Source organism: Condylura cristata, unplaced genomic scaffold (assembly GCF_000260355.1).
Source record: "Condylura cristata isolate star-nosed mole 26May11 unplaced genomic scaffold, ConCri1.0 scaffold00015, whole genome shotgun sequence".
NCBI classification, from domain to species: Eukaryota; Metazoa; Chordata; class Mammalia; order Eulipotyphla; family Talpidae; genus Condylura; species Condylura cristata.
This window is the reverse complement of record NW_004567116.1, coordinates 46,832,691-46,849,913: the sequence shown is the minus strand read 5'-3', so window position 1 is coordinate 46,849,913 and position 17,223 is coordinate 46,832,691. Positions and strand designations below refer to the sequence as shown.

The following is a 17,223-nucleotide window of genomic DNA, read 5'->3' as shown; positions in this document are numbered from 1 at the left end:
TAGCTGAACCACAATTTGATTTCTGGACTTTCCTTCTTTTTCTTTTTCTTTTTATTTTTGAATCCACCCAAAACAAAATAACTTTTACATAACATTTCTTAACAAATTCTGAAATTCAAATGTGTCTATTTTGAGATTTGCCTTTAGAGTTTGAATATTCTCAGTAGAAGACTTATCTGTTCATTCATTAAGTATTTGTTGAACAATACTATATACTAGACAAAGAAACACAGATCACAGATTACCACTAAATACTTGTCTTCTACAAGCCCAATTTAAAGGAACACTGGCTGGATAGCTGTGCAGATTACATATAGGTATGTAACACATTTCATTACATATAGAAGCATAGACATATACAAAAACTTAAAGAGGAATGATTTATGCAGAGAAGAGTATTTTATGTAATCATTTAATATCTTTTGAAGCATATGTCATCCAAGCCCTATCTTTAAAAATGAGGAGTACTCTTTGGTGGCCTAGGGGTCAAGTCTCAGTGCTATCATTACCATGGCCTGAGTCTGATCCCCAGCCAGGGAGCTAACCCACATGGCACAGCTGACCTCTCCTGTCTTACCCACTGCTCACCTTAGCATATGTTTCAGTAAATCAGACTATTCTGCTCCCCACTCAACTCATCTCTAGTCTATCCTCTCCCCTCTACACACCTCCGGCCCACACCTCAGTTCTTCTACACAAAGAAAAATAAAAATGTTAAATGTTTATGTGTGTATATAAATTAAAAGAAAAAAAGAAAGAACTGAGCCAGTCAAGTGGGAGATGGAAGTTTTCAGGCAGTGAATAAAATATGAGTAAATGACAAGTGATGAATTATGTCAATTAGTGCACGAAAGCAGTTCCTTTAGTTTTCTGGGAGCTAACATGTACAAATAGAAGTGAACAAGAAAAGATAAAAGCTATATCGTGATCTTTCTTAAATGACAAAATTATGATTGTCCTTTTCCAACCTTATTAATATCATCAAGGAAAAACATTTGAGTGTCTTCAAATCTCTGCTTGCCTCCTTCCTTTAGTCAAACTTCTCTATTCCTTAGGTGCCAAATCTAGTAAGACCAGTATGTTCAATTGATATTTTTGGAGTTAAACTCAAAGTACATTAAAGATGCTCATTTCACAATCCTTTTCTTCCAAATCCTCTGAGTCTTTGAAGAAACTTCCTCATTTAAGTTACCTAATTACTGATGTTTTCATGATAGTGTCGTTGAAGTTTTAGGATGAAAATGTACTGGTGACCAGATGCCAGACAGTCACTGCCTTTTCTTCTTAGACTTGATTTGCATGAAGGTAACATTATGTGGTCCTATCCTTGCAGGCTTAGTTTGCAGTCAGTCACACAGGAGATACTCATCCAATACTGACACAGTCACTAATACTAGTAGGATTTTTAAAAAATATATATTTATTTATATGTACAGAACTGGGGTACAGGCCAGAGATGCAGGGGGAGAGATAAGTCACTAGAGACATAGTATGGAGCAGAACTGGCAGATTAACTGAAATGCACTGCTGAGGGGAGCAGCAGACGGGTCAGGAGAGGTCTGCCATGCCATACAGGTCACCTCCCTGGTCAGGGATTGAACTTGTGCTGCAGTAACCGCGGATGGCTTCATAATGCTGTGCTTTAACTTGTTGTACCACCACCATGGAGGACCCGGTATTAGAAGGTTTTTAAAGCAAAAAACAGATGCTCATATATTCTGCTCTGAAGAACCACATGATATACACTAGCCTCATCGAATTCTGCTTTCTTTCTTTCTTTGCAGATCTGGTGTACCCTTCCTGAAATGGAAGATTTTACACAGGTTCTTTCCTCCGCCATAAATACTCTGTCTTCCTCTCCAGTTTCCACCCTGTTCCCTTCCAAAGTCACTAACTGCTATTCCCATAGGAAAAACCCTTACATGTTTGCCACCTGTTTGCCACCCTTGGACTCTACCTTTCTTCTCATATACCTCATAAGCTCGTATATTCACTGTTGCAATTTTAGGTCTTAGTCCTGGGCCTGGCACAGAACTGGGGCTTAATAAATATCAAATGAAGGTACTTAGCATCTTCTCTCTTCAGTAAAAATTAGAAACATTATTTAGTTATTGAAAATGGATAATTATAAAATTTACCTACTTATATAGGAATTGGTTAAAATATAATGTAAATTAGAAAAAAACGAGAACATAGTATAGAGGCAATGCAGCCATGGAAATGTAGCTAAAAGTAAAAATTAAATTAGACATATGTTGTGTGAGCTGGTATATGAATTTTGATAGACTTTCAATTATGTCTTATATACAAATTTTGGAAGGGTATACATAGATTGGATGTCAGTTACTGTAACTTACAGAAGTATGAAACCTTTATTGGAATATAAACTACTTAATTTACATGATGCAAGCTTCACTTTAAAGTCTATTTTTGGGGGCCCTCTCTGTGGCACAGTAGGTTAAAGCACAGAAGCCATTGTGAAGCTATCTGTAGCTACTGCAGCATTAGTTTGATCCCAGGTCAGGGAGGTGACCCATATGGCGCAGCAGACCTTTCCTGTCTTGCCTCCTGTTCCCCTCAGCAGTGTATTTCAATGGATCTGTCTGTTCTGCTCCCCAAACTGTCTCTGTTGAATCCTCTCACTTCCACATCTCTGGCCTATACCCTAGTTAAGTATGTATAAATAAATAAATCTTAAAAATAATAAAAGTCTATTTATTGCTGCAAAATATCTCACAATTATGCCTTGAGAATGGGCACTGTCTTCTGAATTCGGGTTTCCTTGTTGTACTAGAGGAACACTTATTTGACAGATAAATATGAAAACAGTATTGGAAATAACAAAGTTAAAACACCCAAATGGCATGATGCTGCTATTCATGTGATTTGTTTCACTTCATATTTTTATTCTATGTGTGTATATATATATATATATATATATGGGTGTGTGTGTGTGTGTGATAATTGAGACCAATGAATTTTGCATTGTTTCATGTTATGCAGTTAAGCTTTTTCCCTACTTCATAGTCACTTTAATTGCTACATAGAAAAATAATTCATAACAAAAACATAAGGCCCTTTGTGTAGCAAAAATGTAAGACCTCTTGAATTCCTGCAATGCAGGGAAAGAAGATGTGTTTGTGTTTTTTTTTTTTTTTTTGACCTTTCTTTGTCTGCTGACAGTGTACTTTATAGCTTTGCATACAAGACTGTTATCAACTGATTTCCATTTAGAAGTAAGATGATAACATGAAGTGCAAGGGGAAGGAGGTTTAGGTGACAACTACATCATTTAATGTCTACTTATTGTTTCTGCAGGGCAATTCTGGCCTGGGATTCAGTATTGCAGGAGGGACAGATAATCCTCACATTGGAGATGACCCTGGCATATTTATTACGAAAATTATACCAGGAGGTGCTGCAGCAGAGGATGGCAGACTCAGGTAAAGATCTGAAACATTAGAATTATTTGGAAAGTAAATCTGCCACATTTGTGAGACACATTTGTAATCTTTGGAGAACAATAATTGTACAAAAGTTCTGTACTGGAAAAAGTAGGTTGTCAAAGTAAGCTTTCTGCCTGACTTTGCAGATCTCTTACTACTGACTGAATTTTAGCTGCTATTCAATTTGTTTTTATTGATAGCCACCACCTTCCTCATTGGGTCAGGTGTTAAAGGAAAGGTACAGTTATACCTTTTGCTTATGCAGCTTTCAGTTTTGATGCACACTTTCTCTAACTTCATAAATCTAAAAAGAATACAGAAGATAGGAAAGCAAGTTGTCTCCACAAAGAGGGAAGATATTTTGGTTCCAATACAAACTGAGGACAAGCGTGAGTGTTTTCACTGCTCCAAGTACTTCTCAGTACAGAGTAGCTACTTGAGCCAGCACCCTCTGGTGGGAACTAAAGATTATTTGTGGAAATAAGAGTCTTCCACTTGGGACAATTAATAAATAAAATAAAATAATCTCAGAGATGAAAACACTACTTAAAGACACAGTGGATTAGAAAAATTTGAAGATGTTTTCTTGGAGAAAAAAACATGCCCTAATGTTATGCTACCATCCCCCAATAGATTATAAATCCCCTTATGCCAAATGTTTAAATACAATTCACTCAAAAAATTCTTGCTGAATGATAAATGAATGAATGAATGAGTGAATAAAATGAGAGGATAAAAGAGGATGAAATAATGAGTAGCGAAGGGTGATAACACAAATTATTTTAGGTAAGAATGACTGGAAGTTGATGGTGACCCAAGAGGCAGAAATGTGATCTTCATAGTCCTTCCTCTGTCTGCTGTTTTATCAAGGATAAGTAATCTGATTTACTAATCTACTAATCCACATGCCAAACTTCACTGTTTTTCTTATAAGGCAGACAAGGACATGTTTTCCCTGACCAATTATTTTCATCAGTGATTACTTTTGACAGCTGCTTCTTTGCACTTGGTAGAGAAAAATCACCTCATTTGTTTCCCCAGGTACATCTGCGTCTCCTAGCAACAAGAAATTAGTGACATCCACATGCTTTTTGACAATAGAAATTTTTTAAGCTGAGTTGACTAAAATTCTGTGTGAGGAAGTATCTATGTTGCATAGTGAATGACTTGCTTTTGTAATTCTGTGAGGGGACTGGATTTGCTAATTTGCACCCAGGACTAGTTCCACTTTAAAAGTTTAGAAATAGATTTGACACATGATAATTCTGATATTACTGAGCAATAATTGTCATTTTGTACCACTCTATCTAAAAGTATGATAATTTCTATATTGTTGCCCAGTTCTGTTTTGAACCTTGTGACAAGCTTTATGTGTGGATGCAGCAATAAAAATGGACAAGTGTTATCTCTGGGAGTGCCAACATTCCTCACTTGCTAGCACTGTAAAAGGAAGTAGTTCTTCTTGTTGGAAGTCTCATTCAGGAGTTATAAAGAAAATAGGCATATTAATCACTAACATTTATTAGACCTTTATGATTATGCTAAATTGAAAAGAGGAGAGAAGGGAGTTCTTGAGTTGGTTGGGTTAACCAAATTAGCATCACATAGATTAGTAGGATGAAAGAACAAATCTATTTAACATACATATGGACTATCTACCTGAATAGATTAAGAAGTTATGGGGCAAAATGAGCCTGGTGCTTAAAGGAGAGAAAGAACTGACATGATGAGGAGAAGATGACTTCTGCAATGAAAACAATGGATCTGTTATTAGATGTGGTCCCTATCATGTAGATAGGTTTCTAGATAGATTATTACTGATAAAACACCTAATTATTACTAATAAGATACCCTCATTTTTTATTCTTATAGATAATTGATTTTCTCAGAAAGTGCTAGGCCTCAACTGACCTTATTTTAAAGTAATTCACATGCTCAGGTAACCCACTTTAGGGAGGCCAGTCTCATACATCGATCAATACAGCTAGTAGACAGACATGTAAGCAGAGATTTAGATACACCTACACATGATCTTCTGTATACTTCCAGCAGAGGTATTAAGTAGATATTTTATGGCCATAATAAAAGAGAGTCAGGGATATAAGGCTTAAGGACTTAAGAAGCCAAAAATTAGTAAAAAGTGGAAACAATAAAAATGTGAGCAGAAACACATAAAATAGAAACCAAAAAGACTATGCAAATGCAAAATATCAGTGAAATCAAAAGCTTGAACTTTGACAGGGTGAATCAATAATCCTTTAGCTAGGTTTCCTAGGAGAAAAAAATTACAAATGAAAATAATTAAAAATGAAAGAGGCAAAATTACAGTAGTTATAACAGAAAGAGAACATCTTTATGCAAATAAACTAGAAGGCATAATAGAAGTGGACATTTTTAAAGAAGGATGCAACCTTCTAGAACTGAACCATGATGGACTAGACAGCTTGTGTGAACCAATCAAACATAAAGAAGTCAAGAGAATAATCACAAATCTACCAACAGAATTTCAGTACTGATTTGCTTCAGCAATGATTTCTACTTCAAAGGTTTAATATGTTTTAAACTCTTAAAAAAATAAAATAAACTAGAGGGAAGCATGCAAACAGATTTCTCCAGGCCAGCATTACCTTGATTCAAAAACTAAATAAGGAGAGTACAAAAGTAGAAAACGATAATCTGAAATCTCTGAATATAGATACAAAACTCTTCAGAAAGTCTTGGCACATTGAATCCAAAAGTATATTAAGGAAATTATTTGCAAGAACCAAGTGTAATTTATTGTAGGCATAGAAATTTGGTTCAGCATACACAAATCCATCAGTGTCACTCAGCACATCAACAAAAAGTTGCATGATGCAAAAAAACCAATAGACCTTCATCACATATTTATAATAGAACTCTAAAATGAGAAGGGACAATATCTCAAAGTAATAAAAGTGATGTATGACAGATTCATAATCAGCATCATACCAAAGATAAAAATCTGAAAATGTTTCTCCAAAGAGCAGAAATAAGGCAAAGATTTCTACTATCAGCACTACTATTCACCATAGCATTGGAAACCCTAGTAAGAATTAGGTCAGAAAAATGACAAAAGGAATCCAAATAAATGAATACACACACACACACATGCATGTATGTATGTATGTATGCATGCATGTATGTATATATCATATGCTTAGGCAATCCGAAAACTGTTATAAATAATAACAATGAAGTATCAGTAAAAAAAAAAAAAAGACCAAAATCAATTGTATTTCTGTATGAAAACTATAAGTTAGAAGAAAGAGCATTTAAGAAAATAATTTAATTTACAGTGGCACCAGAAAGGATGAGATACCTGGGAGTAAACTTAACAAAGGAATGATCTATGCACTGAAAAAATAAAACACTATCAAAGGACATTAAAAAAGATATGAATAAATGGAAATATACCTTATTTTCATAGACTAGAAGAATAGACATTGTGAAAATAGGCATATTATCTTAGCAACTTAGATATTTTATGTGATACTATCAAAATGCCAATGGTATTTTAAATGTCAAAATATTATGAAATCACAAAAGGGCCCTGAATAGCCAATGCAATCTTGGAGGGAAAAAGTGGCCTCCCTGGTGGCCTTGAGGTTGAGTCTCAGCTCTATAATCACTGTGGCCTGAGTTTGATCCCCTGCCAGGGAGTGAACCCACCACATAGGGTGTAGCAGACCTCTCCTGTCTTACCCATCTCCTCTTAGCAGTGCCTTTCAGTAAATTGGCCTGTTCTGCTCGCCTTTCTGTCTCTAATGAATCCTCTCATCATCCCCACACCTCTGACTTATACCCCAAGTTTTCTATGCAAAAAATTAAAAAAGAGAGAAAAAGAAAAGTTGGTACCAAAATGTGATGCATCATGATAAGCTGGAAACCGCTACCAATGTAACAAGGATCTAAACACCTCTTGCACACAGCTAGAAGCCAGCCAAAGGCAGTTTGTTTAAAGGAATAGGCTAGTTCTTAGGAGCAAAGTTGCAGGAGTTAAAGAAAAAGCTCTTTCCAGCATTTAGGAAAGACAGATAAGAGGCAACAACAGCTCCCATGTACATGGGAAGGGGCCCACATGAGTTGGCATTGGTGAAAACAACTTTCAGACTGTTCCAGTTATGCTCATGTTTGGGGTGTAGGGAGTGAGCAGTGGTGATCAGTCAGTTTCTTAATTGGTCAACCCTGTCTGATGCCCTAACATAAATTAACTGCTGATAGTGTCATGGGCTTTCTTCTTGTTATTGACTTTTCACTCTTGTTATATGTCCCAGAGGTCCCTCGTCTCCCAGGACTCTCTGCCCCATCTCTCTTGTTATGTCTCCTATGTCCCCAGTCCCTATCTTTATGTCAAGTTGTAACCCCTCAAAACTATACTACACAGTGTATAGTAATCAAAATGAATGGTATTGAAACAAAAATAAAATGGAAGTCAGTGGGAATGGGTAGAGAACTCAAAAATAATCCCACACAAATATAGATAGTTAATTTTTGACAAATGAGCCATGGCCACATAATAGAGTAAGAAAAGTTTCTCATTTAACAAATAGTTTTAAGAAACTTTGGCAGCCACATGCAGAAAAAGAAAGAAAAAATAAGCAATATCATTATTTAATTCTATGCATAAAAATTAATTCAAAATGGATAAAAGAATGGGCTGTATTAACCAAAGTCATAAAATACAAAAACAAGAAAACATAGGGTACAGACTCCTGGACACCAAGAGAGATTATGTGAATATGCAACTCCAATGGCAAGGAAAACAATATTAACTTTAAAAAAAGGGGAAAGCCTGTCACGCTAAAAACTTCACTATTGCAAAGGAATCCACCAAGAAAACAAAATGGTAGAGCCAGGATGAACACATGCCAGACCTGCCTTCTCCATATCGTTACAAATTGCCAAACAACAAAGTCAACAGCACCTGAAAAATAGACAACTACAATATACTAGATACAGTATTCTGGCAGAAAAAAAAGGAAAAACTTCCACTGAATCTCTTGTGGTTATATGGGGCAATGCAACAGAAAAGAGGGAGCACTGAAAGGCAAGGGTCATCTATAAAGCAGGTCAGGTGGAGTATCCATGGGCTTTTCGGTTGAAATCTGATCACCTGAGATCTGTGTTTCCTGATGGTTGGAAATAGGAGTCTGACCCAGAGTGAAGATGAAAATCAGAAGCCACAGAGAAAATGTTAGGGACCGTAAATTAAGAAACAAGGCAAGAGAGCATGTAGGGGCTTCAGTGAATTTCTTTGAACAATGATCTTTGTCCTGTGTGAACTTCTTAAATGTAACTTCCTTTTTATGTATCTATATGGTTATAACTATCCTTTGTGGAACAGGTGTATCTTTCATAAGGTTAAAGAAAGGCTAATCAAATCACAACACATTTCATTTTGGCACTGCAGAGAATCAATCACTGTTAACATTTTTGTTACATTGATCTCTTTATTTCTGTATTTTAAAAAAAATTTTCTTTAGAGCATGCTCTATATAATACTTAGCATTTGTTTAACTGCATACAACCTCATAAGCTTTCCTCAATATATATTTTTAAAACTTTAAATGTACTTAACTGTTGTTTAATAGTGTGTTTACTAGTCTTATTACTAGTAATTTAGACCATTTTCAGCTTTTCAATATTTCAAATAGTGTGCAGTCTCTCAGAAAATACTGTCGACCATTCCCCATTTCCTTAATTTTTTAGGAGACTTTCTGGATCAAATGTACAAAGAGTTTTTTGTTTGTTTGTTTTAATTTTAATAGGTATTTCTAAGTTTCTCTACAATAAGACTACCCCAAAATTTGCTTCCACCCACAAAGTTAGAAAGGACCTGTTTTACATCCTAAAAGCATTGCATCATTGCATGTGCTTGCACTAGTTTTTGCACTAGTTTCCAAGCAAACAGTATTTTTTTTTTGCTTCACTTTGCATTCATTTGACTAACAGTATGGCTAATCTTTTAGAATTGATACATTTTTAAAGTAGCATTGTGTTTGCCTCTAGAATTTGATAGTTTTACCTGTATTTAAAGTAAGGACATTTTTGAAAAAAAAAAATGAGTTTTCTTCCAAAGAAAAATAGAAATATCTCTCTGCCTTGAAGAAATATTTTCATGTCTATTCTTCTATCTGAACTATTAAAATGGTCTCTATGTGACATTAAGTCTGCATTGCTGAGAACCAGTATTGATCTGTCATTCTGAGGAAGAGCTGCCACATGATACTCTCTGCTTGGTGATGCAGCAAGGACACTTTACACAACAGTGCATTTATTAAACACATTCACAGAACAAAAGCAGCATGCAATAGCAGGCAGAAAAGATGACTGGCTACTGGCCAGTTTCCTGATAAGTGACACAATTTTATCTCTTATCCTCAAGCCAATCATTTCAGTTCACAGATAGGTTGAAAAAAAAACAAACAAACAAACATGTCTTTATGTCCATTGTTTCCTTTGTTTCTTCTTTATCTGTTTAAAAATATGACTGGCTTTATCCTCATAAAAGCTTAGTAGGATACCTACTGCTGTCAAACAAAAATAATATTGATCATACTAAAGTTATACTGACCAAAGATGAGAGGTCAAGGACCAATAATTGAAAGTAAACAGTGTTTTAAAATGAGCAATAATTTAAATAGATTTATAAATTAATAAAAAAGAAAAAAATGAATCTCCTGTGTAATTCTACACTGTTCACTTAGATGTCATATGACTATTCAGTCTTTTACTTTTTCACTCACTTATGTCCATGAACTCACTAGTAATTTTAAAATATGAACATAACAGAGCAAAAGGGGAAAGGAAGAGAAAAGGAGGAAGAAAAGGAAAATGAAGTTTAGTAGTCATTAAGAGATGTTTATATGGAAATTATATGTACATTTTATGGAATTGGAGAAGCCCTAAACTTCAATTTTCTCCTGTGCAAATGAGAAGCACCAAACAGAAGAAACAGAGAAAATCCCAAGTGTAACTGTCTGATGCCTATGCCTAAGATTCACTTTTATATTTTATTTGAAAGAAGTGAAAGATTTGCAGTAAGTGAAACTGCATAGTAGATTATGAACTTTTTTAAAGATTTATTTGTACATATAGAACTAGGGTACAGGCCAGGGGTACAGAGGCAGTGAGAGGATGCACCAGAGACAGGGCAGAACAGACAGACTGATGAAGTACATTGCTGAGGGGAGCAGTGGGTGGATCAGGGGAAGGCTGCTGCACCATGTGGGTCACCTCCCTGGCCTGGGATGGAACTCTTGCTAAAGCGGCTGTGGCTAACTTCACAGTACTACACTTAACCCATTGTGCCACCAGGGAGGGCTGTAGGTTATGAACTTTTTACAGTACCTTTTCAACTGTTTTAAAGTTGTCTTTTCACTGTATCAACTTTATTAGATCATTATTTTATTAGGGTAACAGTGGTTTACAATATGGTAACCTCATTTATATACTGTATATTGTATCAATAATGATGCAACAAATTCCATCAAAACTGCATCCCCCATTGGTGTCATCTCCCTGATTTCCCCCTCTGGTAGCTTAAGACTACAGTCAGATTTCTAGAGATATTTCCTGTTGTTGTGTTTCTGTAAATTCCACATTAGTGAAATCTTGCAATGTCTGTCTTTCTCCTTCTGACAGACTTTGCTTAGCATACTCTCCAGTTCCTTCCATGTTCTTGGAAATGGCTAGATTAATCTTTTTTTAAAAAGCAGAGTAATATTCCATTATGCATATACACCAAGTGTTCTTAATCTATTCATTTGTCCTTGGGCACACTGTTTTCATTACTTGGCTGAATCTCCTGTGTAATTCTACACTGTTGTACACTGTTGTATATAGTGCTCCAGTAAACATGGAAGTACATCTATCCCTTTATGTTAATGTTTTGCATCTTCTGTTGATAGATGGGAATGGGGTTGATGGATGCTAAGAAAAATCTATTTATATATATATTTTTTTAATTTTGGGAAACATCCATACTGTTTTCTATAGATGTTGAACCAATCAACATTCTCACCAACTTTATACAGCATTCATCAAACCATTGTCAACACTTAGCGTTTATGATGTTTTTGATAAAGGCCATTCTTGTGTGGATGAGATGGTAACCTCATTTGATATACTGTGGTTTTGATTTGCATTACCTGGAATAAAAAAATTGATGACCAGTGTTTTTTCAAGTGCCTGTTGGTAATTCATATGACTTCTATGGAAAAGTATCTGTTTAGCTCTTCTATGCAGTTTTAATTGGGTTGTCCATTTTTTGTTGTTGTTGTTGTTGAGTTATAGGTGTTATTTGTAGATCCTACATATTAGCTTCTGATTAAATATATGGTATGCAAATATTTTTCACATTAAGTAAGGTATCTTTTGGTATTTTTGATAATTTCTTTCACTGTGCTGAAACTTTTTGGTTTATGGAATGGCATTTTTTCTTGTTTTTGCTTCCATTGCCATTCAAATCAATACCACAAAGATATCACTAAAGCCTATGCTCTGGAGTATATTGCATATGTTTTCTTCTATGTATGTTATGGTTTCAGTTCTCACCTACAAGTCTGTAAACCATTTTGAGTTAACTTTTCTATGTCGTATAAGATAGTGGATTAGTTTCATTCTTTTGCATGTGACTCTCTAAATTTTCCCAGCACCATTTCTTGAAGAGACTTCTTTTTCCATGTTACACTCTTGGGTCCTTTGTGATAAAATAACTGTTCATGAACAAACGGTATGCCAGAGACATTTTATGGGGGTGGGGTGGGGAATAGGATAAAAAGAGGGTGAGGGAGTACATGGGATGAAGGTGATGGCACATGGGTGATTACAACTGAGACGGAAAAAGGCACAAAATGATGTAAAAATAAACTATTGTGTTATTAAAAATAAAATAAAAATGTATTAAAAATAAAAGTTCAGGTAAAGGAAAAAAAATAACTCTTCATATGATCATGGACTATTTCTGGATTCTCAGTCATCATTGGGCAGTAATGTCTGCCCAATGAAGTACCATACTTTTTGATTGCTATAGCTTTGTAGTATATTGTGAAGTTTGAGAGTGTGTCTTCATTCTTTATTTTTGTGGGGAATTCTTTGGCTATTAATGGTCTTTGTGGTTCCATATAAATTTTAAGAGTGTTTATTTAAAGAATTACATTAAAACTTGTATAGGGATTGCATTGAATCTATATACTGCTTTGGGTAAGATTGCTATCTGACCATTCACAATGAACTTTAATGAGTTGCATGATTGCAAATGAAAACCTCATGAGTTACCATGTCCAGCATTTCAATTTCTACTGTCACCCATCTGATTATTTTACTAATGATCTATGATGATACTAAGCTTTTTCATTCAAGTACAGATGTATTCAGTGTCTTCAAAGCCAAATTGACTTTTCTTTCTCTTTTGTCTTGAGAGCAAAGAAGCACATAAGCCTAACTGTTTTTACCCTGAACAAGAAGGTCCCTGTGATGTGGGGAGCTTTGTTATCTGGTACAAGTTACACCAGTCCCCTCCTTAGGAAGAATTGTGGTTGGGACCTCAGTGAAATGATTTGTATAAATGGTTTTCTTTCATATCTTCCCAAAAGAATGAAAAAGGGTGAAAGGGAATAGCTTTGTGTACTTTATTTCCTCTATCGATATCATAAGGCCTAAATGTGTGAACAACCTAGTTAGACAAGAAGAAAATCGTTCAGGAAGTGGTTCCATGGTGACTGGTAATGACAAGTCCCCAACCATTTAGAACTAATAGGAAAATTTCTAAACAAGAATAATTTCAGCAATGCAGCTGGTAGAACACCAGGCGCCCACATGCAGTCTTTCATAGCAGGAGAGACATCTCCAACAGTTTCCTATTTTGGTCAGCTGTTATATAATCTGATAAGAAAAATCTTTCTATGAGTTAACTGAAATAACTTTACTGAAAAATATCATTTTCCCCCTAAAAAATGCCCATGACTTCTGGATATATAAATGAAGAAAATTAAGTCGGACTCCTAGCTCATACCATACATGAACATGAGCTCTTTGTGTTTCATACACTGAAACGTAGGAGCTAAATAGAGCAACTGAACTCTCAGAAGAAACCTTTTTTTTAAAAAAAAAGATTTATTTATTTATGCATACAGAACTGGGGTACAGGCCAGAGGTGCAGGGCTAGTGAGAGGATTCACCAGAGACAGAGTGGGGAGCAGAACAGGCTGACGATGAAGTACAGCTGATGGGAGCAGCAGGAGGGTAGGAAAGGTCTGCCACACCATGTGGATAACCTCTGGGGGTGGGGATTGAACTCATGCAGAAGTGGCTTTAGCTTCTTAGTGCTGTGCTTTAACCCGCTGCGCTACCAGGGAGAGTCCTCAGAAGAAACCTTAAGACTAAACCTTTATAACTATGAGTTAAACAGCAATTCTTTTTTTAATGTTTGCATAGATTTGGAGTGTAGGTCAGAGGTGCAGGCATGAGAGGATTCACCAGAGACAGAGTGGGGAGCAGAACAGGCAGGTTTACAGAAATACACTGCTGAAGGGAGCAGTGAGAAAAACAGGAGAGGGCTGCTGCACCATATGTTGGTTAGCTTCCTAGCCGAGGATCAAACTCAGGCCATAGTGGTGCTAGTGCTGAGACTTAATCCCGAGGTTACTAGGGAGGCCCCTAAACAATATTTTCTTAATGTGACATTCAGATCTTAAGCAATAATAACAACAATAAAAACTGATACAAATATACTTATATATGTATATATATATATATTTTATTTTTTTACTTCAGAGGACACCATCAATAAAGTTGAAAAACAACTCACATAATGAGAGTATATATACTATACATAAGGTTTGTATCCAGAATATATAAAGAACTTAATTATAAACTACAATTGATTTTAAAATCACAGAATTTCATATTAATTTCATCTGAAGTTCAGAATTTCAGGTTTATTTCACTGAAATAAACTTAGGATTTTGATAAGAGCTCCAGGGACTCTATAAGTAAATGCATTATTTTGTCTCTTTCAGTTTCTATAAGCCATTTCAATTTGTTAGCTTATGACCCTGTCCTGCATCTTCAGAGAAAATCAGTTCAATCTTTGCTTTTGTCAATATATCTTTTTTCTGGCTATAACTCTACTGCTTCAAGTTTTATAAGCCCTTATGTGGCTAAATTTGAGTTGTTCAAATAAATTATTTCAAAATTCTTAAACATATCTGTTAGGACCTTAAAGTTTTTCCACAATATAAGTATCTTTGAACACCAAAGATTAAAACTTGGAGTTTATTTGAGGGTATCAACATCATGACTAACACAGATTTGAATAGATTTTTTTTTAAAAGTTAAAGATATGGCCAGCAAATACTCAAGTCATTTATCATTGTTCATTAAGGATTTGCAAACTACAGCGAGATATCATTTGGCAACTACAAGATGAACTTAGGAAGTTTTCACAATCTACTCAACCTTTGCAACTTTCACCACAAAATATACAAAATCTTTGAGAATTATCAGTTTTAAAATTAAATTCTTACCATTTGACCTTTATTGACAGTCTAAGAAGTTAGGAATACTACATCATAATCAGGAATTAACTCTTTGTTTAGATTAAAATTGTAGTTTTGAGGGCTCTCCCTGGTCATGCATCAGGTTAAAGCATTGCATTATGAAGTTCTCCGAATCTACTGCAGCATGAGTTCGATCCCCGTCCACGGAGCTGACCCACATGGCATGCCAGACCTCCTCTGACCCACTCACTGCTACCCTCAGCAGTGTACCTTGTCATTCTGCCTTTTCTGCTCCCCACCTCTCACCTACCACACCACTGGCTTTTACCCCTGCTCTGTAAGCATAAATAAATAAAGTCTTAAAAAAATAATTGTAGCTTTGAGAAGATGTAATCTTCATAATATCCCTATAACAAAGAATGGATCACATTACATGCTAAGAAGACTTGTTCTTATTTATTGATGATAGTCTCCCAAGAAGACCTGTTCTCATTTTAATATATTACAACTATGTTCAGTACTGGTTAAAACAATTAGCTCTTTTGAATCAGGACCAAAGCAAAGTTGTTTATCAGAAAGTTCGAAGAATTTTAAATTATTTATTCATATCTAGTTCAGTAGTAATCCCAGTTATTTTTTTTAAATGACTTTTTAAGTAAACATTGCATCACTATTTCAAAAAGTCTAGTGTGTGGTAAACTTCTTGCAAATAAGTCATTGCATATTGGCTTGGTGGCAAAAATCATAAAGCTGTTAGAGATCATGTCAAAGTAATACTTTTGTTAGAGCTATTTAGTAACTTTCAGTCCCCTATGCGAGGTCATTTCTCAGTAAAACAGAGTCCTAGCTATCATCTCCCCGCCGAGGTTTCTCATGCTGCCCAGTAGAAATCAGGTATTTTTTTTTTTTTTCTCATGAGATACCTCTCCCACAGATACCCTCACTTAGCCACACCTGCACTTACACTTCAGTTTCCTAGAGGAAGCTACAGCTCTGAAATAAAGTTTGTCTTTGGCATCACTAGCCTTACCATTTTGCACCAGGTAATTTCAGCAGAGAGAGACTAGGTGCTAATTCCTACATCCTATCCCTCTCCGCCCACTTCTCTACCTATCCCCAGATACTTGGGATCTTGACGCACACCAATGCCACTAAACTCACCCACTTCCTCTGCAGGTAGTTAGATTTATACCACTTATGAACCTGTGCTGTTAAACTTAAGAACATGAACTTCAGAGAAAGGTCCGTATAGCTATAGCAGTGCACTTCAGTTAAGGGAGTCAAGGCAGATCTGTTATGGGAGAGGAGCAGAACACTATAGTTTGCCTGAATTAGTCTGTGGACACCCCATGAAGTGATCATTTGTGAACTTTGATTCTAAATGTTAAGTGGTAGGTACAATAAGGGAAATATATTCATTGAGTTTTAGGTTCTAATGAATATAAAATGAATAGGATGCATTTACTATTCATAGTTTTGGGTTTTTAACATTTGTCATGTATTAGTGTTACCTTGATCTCAATTTATTTACGTCCTTTCCTTCATCTCTGTCAGTCCTATAATAGCATCATATTATATTATCCTTTTTAAAAAATAAAGTTTTTACTTATATTACAGTTGCATTTTTGTCACAAGAAGTGAGGAAAAAATACCTATTGTTAACTAAAGCCATTTTTTAATATATTCTATATCTACCTTCTTATGTACAAGGGCTTATTTGCATAAGACTGTAATGCCTGCTATTCTTGTCTTGTTAGGTCTGATTTTGCCTTTTCCGTGTTTGTTTACATGTAGATGCCTAATGTGACTTACTGACAACTTAGATTTTTTGAAACATTTAAATATTTGTTGAACATATTAACACGTTCTCAAAAGTGCAAAATTAAAGAATAACAGTTTCTATTGGGTAAACCCAAGATTCTGTACAATATTACCACTCAATATCAGTGTTACTCCAATACTCTAAGCTCAGAAAATTTATAGTTCAGCCTTAGTGAAGTGACCTAGGTTTGATCTGTGAAGATTTGTGTGTTACTTGAATTCTGCCCAAATAATTTTTTTTAAGATTTATTTATTTGTGGCCCTCCCTGGTGGTGCAGCTGTTTAAAGCACAGCACTAAGAAGCTAACGCCACTTCTGCATGAGTTCGATTCCCGCCTGCCCCGGAGGTGACCCACATGGTGTGGCAGACCACTCCTGACCCACCCGCTGCTCCCCTCAGCAGTGTACTTTGTCGATCTGCCTGTTCTGCTCCC

The 17,223-nt window shown here is 35.6% G+C and overlaps 1 protein-coding gene across 8 annotated transcripts in view; it reads left to right on the top strand.

Moving 5' to 3' along the window:
- Window positions 1-17,223, top strand: part of DLG2 (discs, large homolog 2 (Drosophila)) — a 1,159,995-nt gene that overhangs the window by 598,087 nt on the left and 544,685 nt on the right. For all 8 annotated transcript variants that reach the window (XM_012725352.1, XM_012725350.1, XM_012725354.1 and 5 more), the window contains one exon: window positions 3,319-3,443. In XM_012725352.1, the coding sequence (XP_012580806.1) occupies window positions 3,319-3,443 (125 nt within the window). The remainder of the gene's footprint in view (window positions 1-3,318; window positions 3,444-17,223) is intronic.